General features: G+C 39.9%; 1 protein-coding gene across 1 annotated transcript; it reads left to right on the top strand.

Moving 5' to 3' along the window:
* Positions 1–1,947: 1,947 nt before the first annotated feature.
* Positions 1,948–23,774, top strand: sdhc (succinate dehydrogenase complex, subunit C, integral membrane protein). Its single transcript, XM_084057883.1, has 6 exons — positions 1,948–1,983; positions 6,216–6,290; positions 10,607–10,708; positions 12,229–12,290; positions 18,141–18,310; positions 23,308–23,774. The coding sequence occupies exons 1-6, from the start codon at positions 1,967–1,969 to the stop codon at positions 23,413–23,415; spliced, it is 534 nt and encodes a 177-aa protein (XP_083914009.1). The 5' UTR covers positions 1,948–1,966; the 3' UTR covers positions 23,416–23,774.
* Positions 23,775–24,090: the final 316 nt, after the last annotated feature.

Below are 24,090 nucleotides of genomic sequence, written 5' to 3'. Positions count from 1 at the left end.
TTTTCTACTGGGAGCTAAGTGTGCGGACTTCCCTTCATTTTCTCTTATGTACGTATTGTTGTTCAGCACCTGAGAGGTTTATTTCTGACTTTGATACAGGTCATAGTACTGTATTCTCCATTTCTTTGTTTAAAATGAGTTGAGGGCAGGGGGTGTGGGTGGGGGCGAGGGTGAGCAAGCTAACCATCTGTACTAGCCCGAGAATGTCTGTGATCTTGCATACATTTCATGTATTCCAAATACACAGCCATAGATCGGTCCCATCCGCGCACGGTTAGCAGACTGATCTCCGCAGCGTAAAAGTGCTCCGTGCTGTGTGTGTGTGTGTGTAGTAGTGTATTCACCCAATAATGAATTCCTAAGACTTGGAGTCAGATATTGTCCTCTAGTTTCATATCCATTTGAAATTTCTGCCAGAAAACGTGTGTTTAGTAAAATGGTTCCACTTTTCCACGAGATTCACGCTGACGACTTTCTGTCTGGGGCAAGGGGCCCGAAATGATTGGGAAGCACAAATGTATGGGGCACACAATTGGCAGGTGGTGTGATTCATTACCCCACACCACTCTCGACCCACCTGTCAATTGTGTGCCCCAGAGGTTTGTGCTTCCCAAGCATCGACTGCTTCCAAAGGAAGTTTTCATTATGTTCAGTGCAGCAGTCGTTTCAGGTACGGCCTCGTCGCTGGCAGACAATGTTGTCCGGGTGAATCTCGTGGAAAAGTGGAGATATTTTACTAAACACACGCTTTCTGCCAGAACTTTCAAATGGATATGAAACTAAAGGATGATATCTGACTCCAAGTCTTAAAAATTCATTATTGGGTGAGTACAGGCAACGCGGAGCACTTTTATGCCGTGGAGACAAGGACGCAGAGAGCATTTTAGAACCGGGTTTGGGTGTTTTTGTCGGTTAATTTGGTACAAAAAATACTCCATGAAGTGTAGATGTCGGAGATATTTTCTTTTTTTTTCATCCCAAAAGTGGGGGGATATGGAACTGAGTATGTCCAAACCCCCCCCCCCCCCCCCCATGTATGTATGTATGTATGTATTCATGTATTTGGAATACATGAAATGTATGCAAGATCACAGACATTCTAGGGCTATATCTGTACGTGTGTATTTATATTGTATGTAATGTTTTACTTATGTGTATAGGACCCCCTCTAAAATGAGATGCTGCATCTCAAGGGTATATCCTCTCATAAATAAATTCTGACCAAATATGATTGATTGATTGAATACTTTATTTAGAAGTTTGCAGAAAAAAAGCACATGAAAGTACAATTCAAATACAAGGTCAACTAAATAGGATAAAAAAAGAAAGCCTATGTACTCAATTCATAGTGACATTAAGGGTGCGTTCGGAAATTACGCACTGGAGCACACTCGCCTATTAACAGACGACGTCATACTGGCTGCGTGCAGCCAGTATGCGCGCAACGAAACCCATTATATCAGGTCTCGTTAGGACGCGTCTCACTAGCCAACACACACAAGAGGGGGTTGGGGTGTGCTGAAACCAGTGCACCCCGAAACAGGTTGGGAATTGATTGCGTGAAACAATCACCTGTGCGTCCAGGCTCAATGTTAGTAAACAAATAATTGGTCTAAGTGCGCTTAGTGCTGTATTTTCGAACGCGCCCTATATGACAGACAGATATACACTACTATGCAGAACATCATATAAACAGTTTTTAAAATAAAAATAAGAAAAAAAAGATATTTACAGTATAAAATATATGTAGGCCTACAGATATAGGATATCAGACATTTTTTATATTTTATATAATAAACATTTTAATATGACGGTATTATATCTTTACATTATATTTCACATAAATGTGTGTGTGTTGGCCGGTGCTTTGTAGGTCTTTGACCTTCTCAACATGGCGTCTCTTTCATAACCACACGACCACAACATCCTATTACGTCACGTCCGGTCTGTCAAAACTACAACAAACATGGCGCTGCTCCTAAGGTCAGTACATCTTTACTACACTTATTTATTCCATTAAGTAAAGCTTCGTCTTTCTAACTGTCGCAATTAGGATGTCATAAAACAGGGACGTGTGTGACAAAGTGATAAGAGCTGTTAAACCATAACGTTTCAGAACATAGCGCTGTTGTTTTGCATGTTTTCGCCTCAACCTCCGTAGCAGACATGCTAACACTGCTAACCAAGCTAGTGGGAGCTGTACTGTATCTTATCTGTCGTGTGAAATGAGTCATTAATAAACTCATAATCAGATCAGATCCCACGTCGTTACCAACGTTATGGTAACGACTCCGAGCCATAACGTTGCAGTTCACTAGGTGCTGTTGTCACTGCCATTGAGCCTAGAGAATGAATGTTACGTAGCCTACTTCGCAGTGGTGTAAAGTAACTAAGTACATGTACTCAAGGTTGTACTTTATTGTTACATCTTGTGTACAGGTACATAAGAGTAAAACTTATTTTGGTTTGGCTTCCTTCAGACAATGCAGCAGCATAGCTAATAATAACAGTAGAATCAGTACTGTACTGAAGTACAGTTTTGAAGTATTTTAGATACTTTTAATAGAGTATTTTTATATTGTGGTATTGATACTTTTACTTAAGTAAAACATTTTAGTACTTTTTACACCACTGGATAGCCTACTACTTGTTTGTTTGAAAGTACTACAACAACAGCAGCAACAACAACAACAACAACAACAACAAACACTTTAAACATGGCATCCCTATTTACAACAATTTCAATTTGTTAAAAAACATATTTCAAAACAGGCCCGTAATGTGTCTCAATGCAACGCTTTGTAAGCTTGTAGATAAGCTATTTTTTGTTTATCGGGTCAAAAATGGCCAGTGTGTAGATAATTCCAGTAGCACTGGTTTGGTTATACATGCAGTATGTTTGTGTCATTAGATGGTGATCCTGTAGGGGTCAGAAGAAAGTCAACCAGGCGTTGAACTTGGCCTCTCCAGAGTTCACTGACCTTAGTTGACTCTTCTTGACTGTAAACGATGAAGATGGCATTTGTATCTTAACCCCATTGAGACCTGAGGCCCATTCTACAAATGCCTTCTAAATCAGTAGTTCTCACACTTAAAATATATATATTTTTAAATAGCAGATGTACAAGCTTGCAGCACGGCATGAAGTGACACGCTGTGAGCTTGTTGATCTGCTATTTTTTAATAGCCAACGCTAAAATCTAAAATGACACAAGATGCTTTCCGGTTTTCATAATATTGCCATATAATGTTACAAGGGCTGTCACGACTCACGATTACAAAAAATATAAGTTGATGATTAATTGTCACTCAAATAATTGCGATTAACGATTTAATTGCGTGTTTGGCGTTGAACATTATTGGAACATATGAAGCCTTTTAGGCTTTGTAATCAAAAGTTGCACAGGGCAGATATGACAAATAACTGAAAAATATATATTTAATTTAAAAAAATAATAATTTTCATACATGTAAAAAAAAATCAGAAATAGCAGATCTACAAGCTTACAAAAAAAGCAGATCTGCCATTTCTGCTTTTTATTTATTTATATTTGATTCAACGATTCAACAATTATGACGATTATGCAAAAATAATTGCGACTATCTCAAATAATCGCGATCAGACGATTATGTAATAATTGTGACAGGCCTAAATGTAACTATGGTTCTTAGCCTGTCTTCTTAGACTAAATAAAAAAATATATTTTTGAAATAGGACTTCAGGGTTTAATGTCACCACTCAGTGTTTTGTGGCATTCTTTATTTGATGGAGCAGGTGTGTGAACTGAAGTTATGATGATCGGATCAGGTTGACATACGGTAGTATATAAGGGGAATAAAGTAAATACAGAAGAGGGTAAATCCTGTGTGGAATCAACCCAAGAAAGACACAAATCTAATCTTGAGTACTGGAAGAACGCCCTAGGTGTTGCTGTCATAATAACGTGAGCGCACCTACTGACATATCAGCTTGCTTTTGCTATCAGACAATACTGCTATCAGTGTTTGTGTCACTGATATAGTCAGCACATAAACAACCTGCTGTGAAATGTTGCTGCTGTGACCTCTAGTAGTAGTTGTTCATGTTCACACACCACAAAGAAGATAGAATCATTCCTTAACTGAATCCTTTGAACTATATTTCTGTCTTAGAGTTGTCATTCTAGCCTCAATCAGTGCTTAATATGTTAAGACCGGGAACGCATCTGTGTCATTTTTTAAAATTTCTTTGGATATTTTTGAAACATCTTGAACATTCGCGCAAATCTTTGAATATATATATATTATTTAAAGCGATTTTTTTTACTCAAATCTTTGCTTCTGGGAGGTCTCTGGAACAACATATTTTGAGATGGGGGGTCCACGGCCAAATACATATAATTTTGGGGGTCCTTGACATGGAAAGGTTTGAGAACCACTGATTATAGCAACATAAGTTTTTTCAAAAAATGATGGGATGTTGGGATTTAGAAGACATTTGTAGAATCTCCCAGAAGCAAAGAAAAACATTTTCTTTAAAAAAATATGTATATTCAAAGATCTTCACGATTAAAAACAAAACAAAACAGATCTACAACTATGAGCTTGTATATCTGCTATTTTTGAATAGCTAAAGTATAACATAATGGTTAAAGTGGTTAAAATCTAAAACGACAGATGTTTCCCGAGCTTAATGGGTTAATTGAGGCTAGAATGACAAACGAGTTAAAGTGGCCAAGTTATATAGAATGATAGAAACAAATACAATGTATTTATCTTCCTTGATTCTTCAATTATAGACCCCCCCCCAATATGATTTGCATAAGGATCTGAACCTATCGGAGCTGATCACTTTGGGGAAATTAAAATCTATTTCAAAGGACTACTACTATTTGCTTAATGTGATTGCTTTAAAATGTTTGGTCAACCGGCGCACCTGAAGTTGTTCGTAACCGTTAGTTCCTGATCCTGTTTTGCACCTTAACTGGATATTGTGTTCACTTGTGTCTCTTGAGTGTTATAGATGTTGATGGAGCTTATAATGGAGCTGATACGGGTCGTAAATCCTGCTCTATGTTAATTTAAACTATTTGTAGTTAAACAACTGAAAAACCCCAGTGTAAAACTAAAAAGGATGAGACGAAATCAAAGACAGACACAGGCTAGTTCTCAAATTAACCCATTAAGACCTGGAACTGTGTCATTTTTAGATTTGAGCTAAAAAGCATTATTTTACACTTTGGGCTATTCAAAAATAGCAGATCTACAAGCTCATAGCGCGGCACCGAGTGCCGCGCTACGAGCTTGTAGATCTGCTATTTTTGAAAATGTGTGAAAATGTGTGCAAATCTTTGAATATATATATATTTCTAAAGCGAACATTTTTAACTCAAATCTCTGCTTCTGGGGGTCCCTGGAACAACATATTTTGATGGGGGTCCACGGCCAAATACATATCATTTTGGGGGTCCTTGACATGAAAAAGATTGAGCACCACTGATATAGAAACAAACGTTTTTCAGAAAACTGTTGAGATTTAGGAGACATGTAGAATCGACTTCAGGTCTCAATGGGTTAAGAAGGAGAATCAATACACAAGGTACCGTACAGCAAAATATCTCTCTGACTAAACAGTCAATAATCACAATAGTTATCCACAAATTAAGTTGTTATTATCAGCTCTGACGATGACAGCTGGCAATGAGGAGCCTGCTGGTAGGTTGAGAGAGAAGATGGCAAGCTGATGGTGTGACAGTTTATCTTGGACAAACGGCGTCCTAATGTCTCAAACAACACGTTGACCTCGGCGTCGCTGGAGGTGTTGTTGCTTTGTCATAGATGGTCAAGTTAACTCCAATGAGCTGTTATTGTATTCCTCCAGAGATAATCAGTGACCTCGGAGGGCCTGTGCTCTGTACAACTCAAAACACATGCAGTCTCTAGAGAAAAGGAGATAAATAATACAAGGATTAGTTCCGTACAACCTCTAACTTAATAAAATCTTAACTCTTGGAAAAGAGGTTTTAACCCATGTGGGGCTGGAACCCCTGTTTGTAACTGTAGCTTTCAGGACGGGAACATGATTTTAAGGTTGTTGTTATCTTTCAGTGGAAAGGGACAGGACATAGAGAGAATATGGGGGGGGGGGGGGGTCAGGGATGCCCTTCAGAGGTCCTGTCTCTGAGCTGGATTTGAACTTGATCCTCATGCTGACATCTTTCTTTCTGTTTTTGCAGGACGTTGACCCGTCAGGGTCTCTCTCTCTCCAGGCCTCAATACAGGCCTCAGCTCTGTGTGATCTACAGCCGACAGTAAGTATTTATATTACTGTGTGATATACAGCAGACAGTAAGTATTTATATTACTGTGTGATATACAGGAGACAGTAAGTATTTATATTACTATGTATTATACAGCAGAAAGTAAGTATTTACTCTGCTAATTACGCGAAGGCCCTGCCTCCCCCTTTGTGTCAAAACTGTTTCCAATGTTTACAACGATCACTGAGAAGATGAAGTGGAGCTACCCTATTCGATTGTTAAGACGTGACGTTGCGCCCCGCTAGAATAACTTCCGGGTCCAAGTGTTTTAATGTTAATAATAATAATGTTAAATCATAATAATAAATAAATACTTTGTACTTCTATGATATTAGCATTAAGACCCTTATTAACCCTCAATGGTTCATTTCTGAAAAAGGAGGTTATTGTAAAAAGATTTACGGGTTCCAACATGTTGTTTACAATGAAGAGTGGACGGCGCTGGTGCCTTTTGGACCCGGACGTGACATCGGACTACAAAATTACGTCAGACTTAAGAACCGAATGGTCATGACACCAAGAGATAGGTAGAGAGTGAATTGTGTGTAGAGCTGTCACGATGCTGAAGTACTGAGTGTACAGCACTTTGGTTCAACACTGTTGTTTCAAACCTGCTCTATAAATAAAGTGGATTGGACGATTAGGACATTTTACTTGACGATTAACGATTTAATTGTGTGGCTTTTAGACCAGATATGACAAAAAAATAAATAAATACACAAAGACATTACTGAGTACTGACAGTACTATTGTTTTCAAAATCAATAATGCCTCGCATCATCGACAAAATACACCATATTTAATATTTTAAACTCAAAATCTGTTACAATAGCTGATCTAAGTTGTGAGCTTGTAGATCAGCTATTTCCACTATATGCTATTTCTGAAAATGTTTCAAAATGTACAAAAAAAAGGTCACCATGGAAACGATTCTGACGATTATGCAAAATGATTTGCGATCATCTCAAATAATTGTGATTAGGTGATTGTGTAATAATTGTGACAGGCCTAATTGCAGGGCAATCAGGTACACTTGTGTTCTCTCCAGATTAGCTGTCACCAAATGACAGTAACGTTACTTTGATGTGCATCTCTCTCTAGTCTGTGTTCTGAGACTAAAGTAAACAAAAAAGTGAGAGTGAGTGTTTCGTCTCTGTCGGGTGGAAACCCCTCATATGCCCAAAAACTGTTACTTTTCAGGATTCAAATTCTAAACCATCAAAAGTAGCAGATCTACAAGCTCGAAACGCGGCGCGAAGCGACGCGTTTCGAGCTTGTAGATCTGCTACTTTTGATGCTTTTGTGTAACACTGTAGTATGATCACGCAGGGCATTAATTTACGAAAAAATGCAAAAAGTTAAAGTATGGAGTTTAGAGGGTTCTGCCCTCATTTCCCCCGGTTTCTGCCCCCGGCAACGATTTATTATGTTTGATAAATGCCAAAGGTGTTGCTGGTGAACATGGCAGGCTGTCCTGCAGTAACCTCTCTGTGGGGGGAGATGGCGCTCATTATAAGGTGCACATCACTTTAAAACAAGACAAGGCCATCTAGTCTCTCGGTCGAGTTTAGTTACAAGATGGATTGCATTTGATTAATTCCCGAATATCACTCACCCCTCCTCCTCCCTCCCCCAGGGCCACTGAAGTGCCCTTGAGTAAGGTTCTGAACCCCCACCTGCTCCAATGGAGCTGCTCAGTGGCCAACGGTATAAGACCATAGAACATTGGTTCTCAAAGTGGGGGTCCTTTGGGGTGGGTTCCAGGGGGTCCCCAGCTAAATGTGTTGATATAGCGTCATGATAATTTTAACTACTTTAACCTTTTATACATTGGCTATTCAAAAATAGCAGATCTACAAGCTATGAGCTTGTAGATTGGCTATTAAAAAATAGCAGATCTACAAGCTCATAGCGTGGCACCGAGTGCCGCGCTATGAGCTTGTAGATCTGCTATTTTTGAAAAATCGTGAAAATTTGTGCAAACATTTGAATATATATATTTTTAAAGCGAACATTTGTAACTCAAATCTTTGCTTCTGGGGGGTCCCTGGAACAAAATATTTTGAGATGGGGGTCCGCGGCCAAATACATATCATTTTGGGGGTCCTTGACATGAAAAAGTTTGAGAACCACTGATATAGAATACCTAACGTCACTCGTTCATCCCCTGGGTCGCGGAAGAATTTTCTCTATGGAGAATAACATCGGGTCATCTTAGAATCGTCTCATATGAGAATTGTGGTCCAAAAATAAACAAACTGTCCCGGAGATATTGTGGAGGAGGTGGCTCTGTATCGTTTATGATAGTTAGTCATATTTGATACAGTCTGTTTCTGGTGAAAGTGTGATTAATTCGGCGGTGGTAAGTTTGGCGTTTTCTCGCCGTCAGTTGATGCTTCATGCTCTATGAGTCAAACCACCGGGCTCATTTGTTTATTTTTGGAACACAGTTCTTATTTGACGCGATATTAAACACGCCAATGGGAATTCTGAATGGGGGAGAAAAAAAACATGACCCAGGTAGGATGTGTAAATGACGTCAGACTTTGGTGCTCTATGGTTGTACTGGGTTGCTCCCAGGTTTTAATGTGTATGTCTGTGAGTGTGTGATGCAGGGTGTTGCTGAAAACCAGATCTCAGAGCTCAGCATACCTACCCTGGGTAAAGAATGGATAAAACATTTTTAAAACAAAAATGATCAGCAGGGCATACTGGGCAATATGGATGCACATGTCAGTAGATGATATAAGTATTCAATATGCCCCCCCCCCCCCCCATGGCCCATATTTAGGAAAATCAATGTGCCCCCCCCCCCCTCATGGGACCATATTTAGGAAAATCTTCGATCCGCTCATGTACTGTATGTGTGTGTCTGTGTTTTATGTAATAGACCACAGCACTGTTTCCCAAACAGTGGGTCGCGGCCCAATTTTTATGGGTCACAAGTAAATATCTCCTTTTTTCCGTTTCCTACATAAAAAAAATAATCATGTCTTCAGTCATATTCAAGGGCTTTAAAAAAAAAAACATTTATGGTGGGAACCCCTATTTGTAACTATACCTTTCAGGACGGGGACCCCTATTGGGGATGTTGTTGCTATGTACAGTATATAGCAACATACATTTTTTGTCATTTTTGAATAAATATTTGAAGTTTTTCAGAAAACTTAGGTCAGGATTTAGAAGGCGTTTTTAGAATGGGCCTCATGTCTATCTAATGGGTTAAAGCAGTGGTTTTCAACCAGTGGTCCGGGGACCACCAGTGGTCCCTGAGGGAGTACCAGGGGGTCCCCAGCTAAATTAGTTAACATAGCGTCACAATCATTTTAACTACTTAGCTTTGGCTATTCAAAAATAGCAGATCTACAAGCTCATAGCGCGGCACCGAGTGCCGCACTATGAGCTTGTAGATCTGCTATTTTTTAAAAACCTTGAAAAAGTGTGCATATCTTTGAATATTTATATTTTTTTAAAGCGAGAATTAACTGATATCTTTGCCTCTGGGGGGTCCCTGGCACGAAACATTTTCAAATGGGGGTCCGCGGCCAAATGTATATCAATTTAGGGGTCCTTGGCATGAAAAAGGTTGAAAACCACTGGGTTAAAGTAACTCCAGTCACTTTCAGTTCAGCACAGCTGAAGTGTGTGAGTCACTGTCCAGCTGACGCTTGTTGACACTCGTTAATGATGCTTGTGTCAAGGCAATTATGCTGTTTATGAATCAAATAGAACTACAACCTAATCTAATATTCCATCAAAGCCAAGAATGTGTGCAGGACCCTCTCTGGGGTATTATATAAGTTTTTGTTTGAGCTGTTGTGAAATAACTAGGCTATACACTTGGTTGTTAAAGTTCAGATGAAAACAATATGACTGAAATAATTAAGATAAAAGTGATGGGAATCAATTTTTGACCCCAAGAATCGGAATCAAGAGATATATATATATATATATGTTATTTAAAAGATTTAAGAAAGTTTAAACAAAACAATCACAACTTTTCATCACTTCAAAACAATTCCAATGTTTTTCAAAAGTGTTTCATAAATGAAATAAAAAAATCTAATTTCCATAAATAAATTAAAAAAATAAGTTTAAGAAGTAGTGAAAATAGCTGTGGCGCGAAGCGACGCATTGTGAGCTTGTAGATCTGCTATTTTCACTAGTTTGGAGCCCGGGCGAACGTCTTAATTTCTCTTTTGTGTCTTTTAGCTAAAAGGTTTGGGAACCACTGTCACCACGGTGATATATGACCAACACAAATACCATCCTGCTAGACTTAACCCTTTCCTCTCTCTGTGCCACAGTGCCGCCCCGATGGGAACCACAGCGAAGGAGGAGATGAACAAGTTTTGGGCCAAAAACACAAAACTCAACAGACCCATGTCTCCTCATCTCACCATCTACCAGTACGTTTTTCCACTCTATAGACTTGATGCAGTGCTGAAATTAACCATTCAGCTATTAACCACATGAACCCTAGTGTTCCTATTCATAATCGGGGGAAAAAGTACTCCCATTCTTTACTTCAGTAAAAGTACAATATAGATATATATAGAATATGTAGAAATATAGAAATACTGTGTTTCAAGTACAAGTCCAAAATTCTAAATTTACTTAAAAATAATAATAATAAAAGTACAAAAGTGTTGCCAATAAAATGTGCTTAACGTAACAAAAGTAACGGTACTAAAATGTTTGAAAATAGCCGATCTACAAGCTCACAACGCGTCGCGATGCGACGCGTTGTGAGCTTGTAGATCTGCTATTTTCAAATAGCCTATGTATAAAATAGGGCTAAAGTGGTTAATGTATGTTTCATAATATCATAATTTATATCTGAAAAGTAACGAGTAACTGAAGTTTTCAAATACTTGTCGTGGAGTAAAAGTACAATATTTGTCTCTTGAGATGTACTTGAGTAAATGTACTTAGTTACTTTACACCACTGCTATTCATAATGAGGTGAAAATAGACAAAACGTTCGGCAAAAATAGCCGATCAATATGTTCACAACATATTGCTTGAGCTTGTACATCGGCTATCGTCACTATTCGATGTCCAAACGAAGTATAGGGTTCAAGTGGTTAAACAGATCAAATTATTTGCTTTCTTAATTTCTTTATAATTACAATTTTACAGCCCCAAGGACGTTCATTATAAAAATCGACTAACATTTGCTTTCCCCTGGACTATACACTGTAATAATTGAAGTCAGAAAACCAATTTTTCCCACTAGTTTTCAGGTTTATGTAATGGGAGCGGCAACTCGTCCTCCAAAATAACAGACTATCTCTAATTGATATGCCCTTGGGTACACTGTGTAATAAGCACTTAGTGCGCTATATCCAACTGCTTATTAAAATGCTCCTGACACCCCCAACGAGGGACATTATCCCATTAAGACCGGAAGAAGCATCTGTGTCACTTTTTCATTTGAGCTAAAAAGCATTATTCTACACTTTAGCTATTCAAAAATAGCAGATCTACAAGCTCGTAGCGCGGCACCGAGTGCCGCGCTACGAGCTTGCAGGTCTGCTATTTTTGAAAAATCGAGAAAACGTGTGCAAATGAATATATTCATATTCTTTTAAAGCGATCATTTGTAACTCAAATCTTTGCTTCTGGGGGGTCCCTGGAACAACATATTTTGAGATGGGGGTCGGCGGCCAAATGCATATAATTTTGGGGGGTCCTTGACATGAAAAAGTTTGAGCACCACTGATATAGAAACATACATTTTTCAGAAAACTGTTGGGATTTAGAAGACATTTTGTAGAAATCGTCTTCAGGTCTTACTGGGTTATTATCACCTGAAAGGTAGTGCAAACCAAAGGGGAAAAGATTAAATTACACGTTTAGTGGTAACATTGTAGGGAGATAGATAGTAGAAACCAGGTTTTCATTTCATTTTCATTCTGCTTTCCAGGTGGTCCGTCCCCATGATGATGTCCGTAGGACACAGAGGAACGGGCGTTGCATTGAGTGGAGGTACTACTAACGAACGACACACTTTTCTCACATACTGTGTAGAGATCATTGGTTCTCAAAGTGGGGTCCTTAGGGGGGGGTACGTACCAGGGGGTCCCCAGCAAAATGTATTAACACATTGGGTGCCAGAATGTTATAATAATGGAAAAAAAGCATGCTTCCATTTTACCCGATGGTCCTGGCTAACGGCTGGAACGATAACATCTCTCACGCGAGTAACAATGGCGGAGCGATCGCGGATGCAAAATGAGTTGTTTTCCCCAGCGTAAAAAAGTTTCGGAGTTATAAGCGTTTTAGAGAAGGAAATAGACCGGAAGCGGATGGGGAGCCATGTTTTTGACACGATGATCCATCTGGCCCTTCCTTCTCAGAATTGCCTAGGGTGATCCCAGAGCTGCTCTAGCCCCTCCCGCATGGAAATAAACAAAAAAAAACAAGAAGACAAAACAACCGTATGTTTACGTTTTTTAGGAATGTTGGCACTCCACGGGTGTATTTGCAAAACCGTATTGATACGGTTTTGGCACTCAATGTCACAATTTGAACCCCTTTATCCATGTTTTATACTTTGGCTATTCAAAAATAGCAGATATACAAGCTCATAGCGCGGCACCGAGTGCCGCGCTATGAGCTTGTATATCTGCTATTTTTGAAAAATCGTGTAACTTTGCGCAAATCTTTGAATATATATTATTTTTTTAAGCGAACATTTGTAACTGAAATCTTTGCTTCTGGGGGGGTCCCTGGAACAAAACTTTTTGAGGTGGGGGGGTCCGCGGCCAAATGCATATCATTTTGGGGGTCCTTGACATGAAAAAGAACCACTAGTGTAGATGGATGGATAGATAGATATTCGTATAGGTGTTCTATATGTTAGTGATGCAGTCATCATCCTAAGTAGGGCTGTGAATCTTCTGCTATTACTCTCAATTCGATTCCGATTCTTGGTGTCACGATTCGATTAAAACAATAATTGATTCTGATTAAAAAGTTATTCCCATCAGTTTCATCTAAATTATTTCAGTCATATTGTTTTCATCTGGACTTTTAACAACCAAGTGTAGCCTAGTTACTTCACAACAGCTCAAACAAAAACTTATATAATACCCCAGAGGGGGTCCTGCACACATTCTTGGCTTTGATGGAATCTTAGATTAGGTTGTAGTTCTATCTCATGCAGAAACACAGCGTAATTGCCTTGACATCATCATTAACGAGTGTCAACGAGCGTCAGCTGGACAGTGACTCACACACTTCAGCTGTGCTGAACTGAAAGTGACTGGAGTTAGTTACAAAAAAAAGCCCTTTAATACGACTGAAGACATGACAATGTTTACTGTGATCATGGCAAGCTTACATTTCATATCACAAACACCATAGAGTAAAAACTCCCTGTAACTTTAACCGATTTTTGGAAATTGTGAATCAATTTTGAATCGTTGATAATAAGAATCGAGATTTTTACATGAATCGTTTTTTTCCCCAACGCCCCTAGTCGTAAGGGTCCATTTGGTTTCATTCATACACTCAGAATACAATTTACACTGAGAATTGTACAGTGTAGTTGGGAGAGTGTGCAAATGGAACCAAATGGAAAATCAAATGAGCAAGAGCTAAAACTCTAAGAGCTAAGTGTATCAAATAAACAAGATCCAATAAAACAAGAGCTCATACAAATAATTGACAGTTTCACTTGGTTCCATTTGTACACTCAGGAGCTATGGTTGTCCTTGAAACACAAAAAGGTTTGAGAACCACCGGTATTATTGTATAGCAGACGATGAAGTCCCACATATTCCAGCATTGACAGTGTAGATAAAACTGGTTCCGGAATCGGTCCGAAAAATGTGATGGAACCAATTCCGGGTTCCCTCCATGTTGGATCCGGGTTCCTTTCGGGTTCCAGATCCCAACCAACCATACAAGAAGAGTTGGTTCTGTTTTCTGAGAAACAGCAGTCTGCTGTTCAGAAGCATCAGGCCACAGGATGCCTCGACCGACCAATCACAATTGAGCATTTAACCCTTTCAATCCGGGAACTGAAATGTGTTATTTTAAGATTTCTTTGGTTATTAAAAAGACTCATATTAGCCGTTGATGGAGCTGTCTTTCCTTATCATCCCTATATAGTACCGGTAACTTTCACAAAGGCGACAAGAAAATTCAGCCGGAGAGACAGGCAGCCATTGGGTATAACGATTATATTATATTTTAGTCAGACATGAGAGACCGTGGGAATGTTTTACAGTATCACAGGTATTACACGCTTCATCGGTCGTCGTCGTCTCTCACCATGAGAACAGAGAAAGCACTGTGTTTTAACAGCACGCGTTAACATAAACATATGACATCATGGAAGACACATTGAGCGTCCAGCCAATCGGGGGTGTAATCCTGCCATTGGTGGAGAGTGATGATGAGTTGATGAAGTCAGATGAAGATGATGATGATGGTATGATAATGATGAAGGTGACCCACAGTCCGAGTGTCTGGGTCAACACTCTGACCCTGGTCACTGGTCACTCTGTGGCACTGAAAACAGGGTTATGCGTTGGAGGCACACAGAGATGTAATGTTCTAAAAACAATCCGAGATTAACCTCCTAGTGTTATGGTTAACATACCAGGCTGGACCCATCAGAGCAAAACAAAGTTAGTGGGACTCTTAACCCATTGAGACCTGAAGCCGATTCTACACGTCTCCTAAATCTCAACAGTATTCTGAAAAACGTATGTTTCTATATCAGTGGTGCTCAATCTTTGTGTCAAGGACCCCCAAAATTATATGTATTTGGCCGCCGACCCCCATCAAAATCTTTTGTTCCAGGGACTCCCCCAGAAGTAAAGATTTTAGTTAAAAATGTTGGCTTTAAAAATATATATATTCAAAGATTTGCACACATTTTCACGGTTTTTCAAAAATAGCAGATCTACAAGCTCGTAGCGCGGCACTCGGTGCCGCGCTATGAGCTTGTATATCTGCTATTTTTGAATAGCCCAAAGTGTAAAATAATGCTTTTTAGCTCAAATCTAAAAATGACACAGTTCCAGGTCTTAATGGGCTAAGGAGAGAGTGTTATCTCAAAAAGAGCCAGCTCAGCGGCCTTGCACAGAGAGAATAGAGAATAGAGAAGCATATTATATCAGAGATGACATTTAAAGCAGTTTATGACACTAGACAAATTATAATCAACAAGTTAATTAACTCTATCAGCCGTTATGAAACTTGAGGCTTCAATCATCATAGCAACAATCTTCAGTCGTACCAGTTTCTCTTCTAAACGAAAAATTCCATTTGCATAATGATTTGCACATGTCTGTGTGTAAACACAAATGAACCACAGATGAAATGGGGTTGTTTTGGATTGCTACACATTTTGTTCTCTCTCTCCGGTATGTATTATATGTGGAAACACTCTTTTAATCCAGATGTTTTTGACCCGGGCCAGGGGCCACTCCCTTGGGGCTCTTTATAGCATCGGCATCGATTACTGCTAAAAGCTCTTATTGGAAGCACCGAGCTAAAAAAGTTGATCAATAAGATCGCAGCCCCTTCCATGTTAACCCATTAAGACCGGGAACGCGCCTATCTGTGTGTCATTTTTAGATTTATTTGGCTATTTAAAAAATATAAGCTCATAGTGCGGAGCTTGTAGATCTGCTATTTTTTGAAAAATCATGAACATTTGTGCAAATCTTTGAATATATATATATTTTTAAAGCGGACACTTTTAAGATTTAAGATAGTAACTTAAATCTTTGCTTCTGGGGGGGTCCCTGGAGCAAAATATTTTGAGATGGGGGGGGGGGGGGGTCCGCAGCCAAATACATATAATTTTTTTGGGAGGTCCTTGACATGAAAAAGTTTGAGAACCACTGACAGCAACACAGGGTTTTTCAAAAAAACAGTTAGGATTTAGAAGACATTTTTTTCGGCCTCAGACCTGGAACGCATCTGTGTCATTTTAGATTTCTTTGGCTATTCAAAAATAGCAGATATACAAGCTCATAGCGCGGCACCGAGTGCCACGCTATGAGCTTGTATATCTGCTATTTTTGAAAAATCGTGAAAAAATATCTTTTTTTCAAAAAACTGTTTTTGGATTTAGAACCGGCCTCAGGTCATAATGAGTTAGGCATTAGCGTCTAATATGGGTGAGATTAAAAGCTTTCACGTGTTGGCCCAGTGTAGAGTGACACACCCACCACGGTGCCATGCAGCTCTGCTGTGTTGACATTGAAGGACACGGTTGAAAACAGACCCACTACAGAGAGAGAGAGAGAGCTTTTTACAACTATGGTTCCCAAACTGGGGGTCGGGACTCCCAGGACGGTCCCCCAAATGATTTTGGATGGTCCCCAGATGATTAGGGATTAAAGGGATAGTTCACCCCCAAATTGACTTTTTTTCTATCGATTACACATCCCATGGAGACTTGAATTCATGGAGATGTTTTAGTTTTTATCGCATTCCTAAGCCAATAATTTGATGACCGGCGGCGGCTCCGATAGGTGACTCAAAAGTGTCAACTTTGAGTCTCCTACCGGAGGCATTACCATCTTTCCGCAAATGATTGGCTTAGGAATGAGTTCAAGACTTCATGGGGTGTGTAGTTGATAGAAAATAAGATTTTTTTTTGGGTGAACTATCCCTTTCTAATATGCAACATTGTTTTCTCACTCAACGGTAAACAAACCAACATACAGTACAAGTGTATACAGGGTATCTGCACATTTTATAAAGTGACAATTTCAAGGACTTTCAAGACCTTTTTAATTCCTCTAAAAATGAAGAAAGAAAAACGTACTAATAAGATCATTACTACGTTCATGTATATCTGCTTCATAAACACCAGATGGGGTTCAACTCTGTAACTGGAACTGTTACAGTAGTGTTTGGAACTATTGGCAAGCCTTGACTTCTGCGTTCTTTGTCTTGTTGTTATCTCTGAGCACACCCAAACAAATTCTTAATCAACCGTCTGTTAGTTTTGTCAATAAATGATTGAATACTATAATATGCATATTCTTCCCTTACAACAGAGGTCTTATGAGAGTGTTGTAACTCTTCTCTCAGTGGCTCTGCTTGGACATGAATTCGCTCAGTTTTGCCTGCGTTCTTTTTTTCATGCGGGTTCAATAAAGGCCAGCACCCGCTGCTGCCAATCAACGTGTTGTGCACATGCACAGGCACACACACACACACACACACTTTTTTTTTTTTTTTATCTTGTACAAATATACAGTACACTCCTTTTCTCACTCATTCCTTTCCACCCAGTCACTTGCTCTCTCACTCATACAGTACATACACAGTAGATTCCTCTGTGTTAATGGGAACCAAATGGACCCCGGAAAGGGTTCCATTTGGTTCCTATTAACCCTTTAAGACCGGGAAAGCATCATTTGTGTCATTTTAAGATTTCTTTGGCTATTCAAAAATAGCAGATCAGATATATATATTTTTTAAAGAGAACATTTGTATATTATTTAGTTCCAGGGACCCCCAGAAGCAAAGATTTGAGTAAAAATGTCCACAAGAAAAAAAAAAATTCAAATATTTGCACAAATGTTCATGATTTTTCAAAAATAGCAGATATACAAGCTCATAGCGCGGCACTCGGTGCCGCGCTATGAGCTTGTAGATCTGCTATTTTTGAATAGCCCAAAGAAAGCTAAAATGACAGACAGAGATGCGTTCCTGGATTGAATGGGTTAACACTGAGGATTTTACAGTGAACAACAACCTCTCATTCGCATAGAGGCCTTATCTCTTTAATAACACTCTTATCCATTCTCTCTCTGTCTCTCTCTGTGTCTCTCTCTCTCTCTCTCTCCCCTCCCCCTCCAGCCATCTCTGTGTTTGCCGTGGCAGCGCTGGTGCTCCCAGGTAACTACCCGTACTACCTGGACCTGATCCACGCCCTCCCACACGGCGTGGGGCCCTTCCTCATCGGCCTGGCCAAGTTCGGCATCACCTTCCCGGTCTCCTACCATACCTACAACGGAGTCCGCCATCTGGTGAGCACCCGCACCGCACCGCTAGTCCACAACACAACACTACACACAATGTTTTACTTAAGTAAAAGTATCAATACTGCAATGTAGTAGTACTCTGTTACAAGGAAAAGTCCAGAATTCAAAATTGACTTGAGTAAAAGTACAAAAGGATTGGTATCAAAATGCGCTTAAAGTACTACAATTAAAAGTATTTAAATGTTTGAAAATAGCAGATCTACAAGCTCACAACGCGTGAGCTTGTAGATCTGCTATTTTCAAACAGCCTAGGTATAAAATAGGGCTAAAGAGGTTAATGTATATGTTTTATAATTTAATAATTTACATCTGCAAAGTAACAAGTAACTAAAGTTTTCAAATAATTGTGGTGGAGTAAAAGTACAACATTTGCCTCTGAGATGTAGTGGAGTAGTAAGTAAAAGTATAGACAATTGGAAATACTCCGGTAAAGTGAAAGCACCTAAAAATGTGTACTCAAGTACAGTACTTGAGTAAATGCACTTAGTTACTTTACACCACTGCACACACACACACACACACACACACACCCCAATCTGGGAAGGACACAGAGCCTCTTCAGTTGTTCTTCAGAAGGCCCTCCTGGCCACTGGCAAACACCTGAAGAATGGCTGCTGTTCTAGTTGGTCCATGTTGCATTGGAATGCCTTGTCTGAGGAGGAGGAGAGAGGAGGCTTATAAATCACTTAATTACACGTTTTACTGAGAGGTTTTTGCGTAATTAGTTTTCCCCCCCCCTCATGTCAGTCCTGACCTCCAAAGATGTGTTGATTAGTCAATCAACACATCTTTGGTTAACCCCTTAGGCACTGTTTTCTTCGAAGTGGCCAAAATAACCGATTTAAAAACAAGAAAATTATGTTGATAAATTTTGAAAATGTTTGTTCTATAATGACATGCCAAAAATATGGACATCAGATTGAAAGCTGTTAATGTCTGGCATTATTGTTATAATTATAATATACCAGGATGAAGTGGCTGGTATTCTCTAATTGGCTCATTAATCTGGTCCTTGCTATTATTAGAAACTAATTACCGCGCTATTATTAGTAACCGTAATTAATGCACTTTTTTCATGTTTAGTGTTTTTATGCATTCATAGAATCCCTATAGCTGTCTATCATATAGTTGCGGTTCGGTAGAAACCAGGGGTGTAGGAGAAATTCAAATCAAGATTCTCAGAAAAAGAAAAAGACAGTTGGATGTGTTTTTTTTGTGTGTGTGGCAAGTTCTGGCTGAATCGATTTTGAATTGTAAAAAAACGTTTTTTAATCGAGATCGTTTTGAATCGGGGAAAAAAACCTGATTTTGAATCGGGGAAAAAACTTTTTGAATCGAGAATCGTTTTTGTTTTTTTATCGGAAAAGATTGGAATGGTGACCCCAAGAATCGGAATGGAATCGCGAGATAGCAGACGATTCACAGCCCTAGTAGAAACCTTGTATGTCCTGTTCCTTTTTTTTTTAAGCATTGTTTTAAAAAACTTTTTAAAAATAGTGTTGTTAGCTATTTTCACTACTTTAGTGCGACACTCGATTCCGAGGAAAAAACAAAGTATAAATATGGAGATACAGTATGAGGTTTCTGCCCAAAGGCAAACGATATGTTGGCCATGCTGTTGTTTTACCAACACCTACACACCAGTCTATCACACGCTGCTGTTCAATGGTGTCTGTGCTGTAACCCATGCTTCAGACCACATCTAGCCGTCTTGCTTTTCTTGTATCAAAGTTTCTTGTACAAAATTCTAATAAAAAAATGGCAAAAATAGCAGATCTACAAGCTCAAAACGAGCTTGTAGATCTGCTACTTTTTGATGCTTCTGTTTGACGCTGTAGTGTGATCAAGTTGGGCCTTAATGTACAAAACAAAACACAAAAAGTTAAGATATGGAGATGTAATGTTTCTGCCTGACAGCAATACATGTTTTATTTCTAGTCCACTGGTCCCAGAGTAGCTGTGAAGTGTAGATGTGAAGTGATTTAAAAACACAGTGAAAAGGACAAAGGGAAGAGGAGAAAAAAAATACTGATTTGCACTGGTGTTACACATTTTTTTGTATAATCCTTACAGCCTTTAAAAACGTCTAACTTAAAAGCAGTAACGATCTAAATAGTAAGCAACGTTACCACAGAATCAAATGAGAAATGAGAAAATCTACATGTTTCTTGAATTATCTTACCAGCCAAAAACACATTTTTGAATAGAATCGGACCTCTAAATCAGTGGTTCTCAAACTTTTTCATGTCAAGGACCCCCAAATTGACACTTATTAGCCCGCGGACCTCCATTTGAAAAGATATGCCAGGGACCCCCATAATAGAAGATTTTTTACAGCTCTAGCAGTGATTCTCAACCATTTTAATTTCAAGGACCCCCAGTTTGACATGCATTAGGGCTACGGGCCCCCATGTAATGGCATTTCTATGCCTGGGACCCCAATTTATATTGAATCAATGTTAGATTTAACTCTGAGAGTGTACAACATTTGGTTCCATTTGTACACTCTCAGAGTTACAGACCCATAAGGGTCCATTTGGTTCCTACCCATCATTTAGCTGGGGACCCCCTGGAACCCCCTCAAGTACCCCTGGGGGTCCCCGGACCCCACTTTGAGAACCAATGCTCTAAATCACATGGGTTTCTCACGCACTCGGGTGGTGAAGGGGGTAATGTTACCTGGGCGGCATGGTTCAGGAGGTAGAGCGGCCGGTTCGATCCCGGGCTCCCCTCAGAGTTATTGTCGAAGTGTCCTTGAGCAAGACGCTGAACCCCTATAATTGCTCCCGATGAGCAGGTTGGTGCCTTGCATGGTTTCCTCCGCCATCGGTGTATGTGAACGGGTGAATGTAATGCACGATCTATGTAAAGCGCTTTGGATAAAAAGCGTTACATAAATACACCATTTACCATCATTGTAAAGCGCCTTGGATAAAGAAGCTTATATAAAAGCACCATTTACCATTTACCTGTCCACCAGCGTGGAGTCTATTAGGGGTTTGAATCCACCACACAGTGCATCCAGCTGGAACCAACGTCTGTTCTATAGCAACACAATTGGCCTTGTTCTTTGTCACTGTGCTAGCTAGCTATACTCCTACCTGCTGGGGTGGTGGTGCCGGGGGGGGGGGGGGGGGGGGGCTAACCCATTAAGACCTGGAACGCATCTGCGTCACTTATTGATTTGAGCTAAAAAAGCATTATTTTACACTTTGGGCTATTCAAAAATAGCAGATATACAAGCTCATAGCACGGCGCCGAGTGCCGCGCTACGAGCTTGTAGATCTGCTATTTTTGAAAAATCGAGAAAATGTGTGCAAATCTTTGATTTATATATATTTTTTAAAGCGAACATTTGTAACTCAAATCTTTGCTTCTGGGGGTCCCTGGAACAAAATATTTTGAGATGGAGTTGGCGGTCAAATACATATGATTTTGGGGGTCCTTGACATGAAAAGGTTTGACCACCGCTGATATAGAAACATACGTTTTTTTTCCAGAATACTGTTGGGATGTAGAAGACATTATGTAGAATCGGCTTCAGGTCTTCATGGGTTAAATTGGGAGGGAGGAGTAGGATAAAAAGCTCTACATCCTCCCTGTGGGGGCTCCTCAGTGGCAGGTGAGCCAAGTAGGTTACAACAGCGGAGGCGATACATAAATGTGTGGGAGGAGGATTCATTGGCATGCCGACTAAATTGGGAGAAAAATAATTGGCTGCTAAAAAAAACAGAGAGAAAAAAAAAACATGAAGTCAGTCATGTAAAAAATGCATGACGTTCTCAACCAGCGGATCAGGAGCTAAAAGTAGGTGTCAAGGCATTCTGACAGGACTGCCGCCCAAAGGAGGTTTTTTAAATGTTTGTTATTTAACTCTTTAAGACTGGGAACGCATCTGTGTGTCATTTTTAGATTTCGTTGGGCTATTCAAAAATAGCAGATATACAAGCTCATAGCACAGCACTGAGTGCCGCGCTATTGCTTGTAGATCTGCTATTTTTGCAAAATCATGAAAAGCTGTGCAAACATTAGATTTTTTTTGCGGACATTTGTAACTCAAATCTTTGCTTCTGGGGGTTTCCTGGAACTCAATATTTTACAAATGTTCGCTTTAAAAAAATATATAATCCAAGATTTTGCCACAAATTTTTCACGATTTTTCAAAAATAGCAGATCTACAAGCTCATAGCGCGGCACTCGGTGCCGCGCTATGAGCTTGTATATCTGCTATTTTTGAATAGGCAAAGAAATCTAAAAATGACACACAGATGCGTTCCCGGTCTTAATGGGTTAATACATTGTGTCCAGAGTTCACGGTCAATTTTTTAAAATGTAGGTCCCAGAGCAACAACAGCTGAGAAGCACTGATCCAAAATGAAGGCCTGGCGTCCTGCCAAAGTGGTTTTTAGGGGAATGCAAAAACTTACCAACCGCAGCAAACATTTGCCAGCAGCACTTATCTGGCGGTTGGTGTTAATTCGTTAAGACCTGGAACGCATCTGTGTCACTTTTTGATTCGAGCTAAAAAAAGCATTAATTTTACACTTTGGCTATTCAAAAATAGCAGATCTACAAGCTCATAGCGCGGCACCGAGTGCCGCGCTATGAGCTTGTAGATCTGCTATTTTTGAAAAATCGTGAAAATGTGTGCAAATCTTTGAATGTATATTGTTTTGAAGCGGATATTTGTAACTCAAATCTTTGCTTCTGGGGGGGTCCCTGGAACAAAACATTTGGAGATGGGGGGGGGTCTGCGGACAAATGAATATAATTTTGGGGGTCCTTGACATGAAAATGTTTGAGAACCACTGATATAGAAACTTAAGTTTAAAAAAAAAAAACTGTTAGGATTTAGAAGACATTTTGTAGAATTGGCTTCAGGTCTTAATGGGCTAATTTCCCCTCTCTCTCTCTCTCTCTCACTGTTCTGTTCTGCACACTCACTGTCCTGTTTGTCTCTCCTCTTCCCCCCCCCCCCACAGTGGTGGGACATGGGCAAAGGGTTCAAGATCCCCGAGGTGTATCGCACCGGCTACACGGTCATCGCCCTGTCTGTCCTCACTTCCTTCGGCCTGGCTTTTGGTCTGTGAGCAGCAGGATGGAGGAGGAGGAGATGAGGAGGAGGAAATGAGACGTGTATGGAGAGGAGATCCAGAGAGAGGGGAGGAGTAGGAGAGGAAGAAGATCGAGGGGAAACACAGAAGTAAAGACTTGATTTATGCGTAGTTGCGGCGCAGAAAAATACCCGATCCACAAGCTTGCGTCGTGAGCTTGTAGATTGGCTATTTTGGCTGTTTTCCAACCTTAACCCTGACCACTGCCACTGCAACTAAGTAGAAATCAGGCAGGAAGGATTCACCAGAGCCGTTTTGTTTATATGTTCTATTCTGGCCTGCATTGGGCCCCAACCCTAATGAATAAATAAAGGATTATGTTATATTGTACACAACCTGTGTGTGTCCTGCTGGTCTTGTCTGTTGTGTTGTGGGGGAGAAAAGGAACATGGATTGTGTTCCCGCCGGGAATGTCGAGAGTGAAATGATGTTCTGGGAAACGTATAAAGGAAGGGTCATTAAAAGTGATGACACTGACTGGACTAAAGTGCATGCAGAATGTGACCTACTTGTGTATTTCCCGCCACACTTTTCCCTCAGTGTGAATACGGCTCCAGCCAAAATTTTTACCCTGTCCTACATCTATTCCTTTAACCCTTTAAGACCGGGAACGCATCTGTGTTTATCAGATTTCTTTGGCTATTCAAAAAA

This window comes from Gymnoscopelus microlampas (genome assembly GCF_963454915.1).
Source record: "Gymnoscopelus microlampas genome assembly, chromosome: 5".
In the NCBI taxonomy this organism is placed as follows: Eukaryota; Metazoa; Chordata; class Actinopteri; order Myctophiformes; family Myctophidae; genus Gymnoscopelus; species Gymnoscopelus microlampas.
This window is presented reverse-complemented; position numbering and strand designations above follow the sequence as displayed.

What these genes read in the sequence shown, in the direction of transcription:
- sdhc (XM_084057883.1), top strand. An exon ending in CCTCATCTCACCATCTACCA is followed by an intron (nt 10,709 to 12,228) that starts GTACGTTTTTCC and finishes TCTGCTTTCCAG; the next exon opens with GTGGTCCGTCCCCATGATGA. An exon ending in ACAACGGAGTCCGCCATCTG is followed by an intron (nt 18,311 to 23,307) that starts GTGAGCACCCGC and finishes CCCCCCCCACAG; the next exon opens with TGGTGGGACATGGGCAAAGG.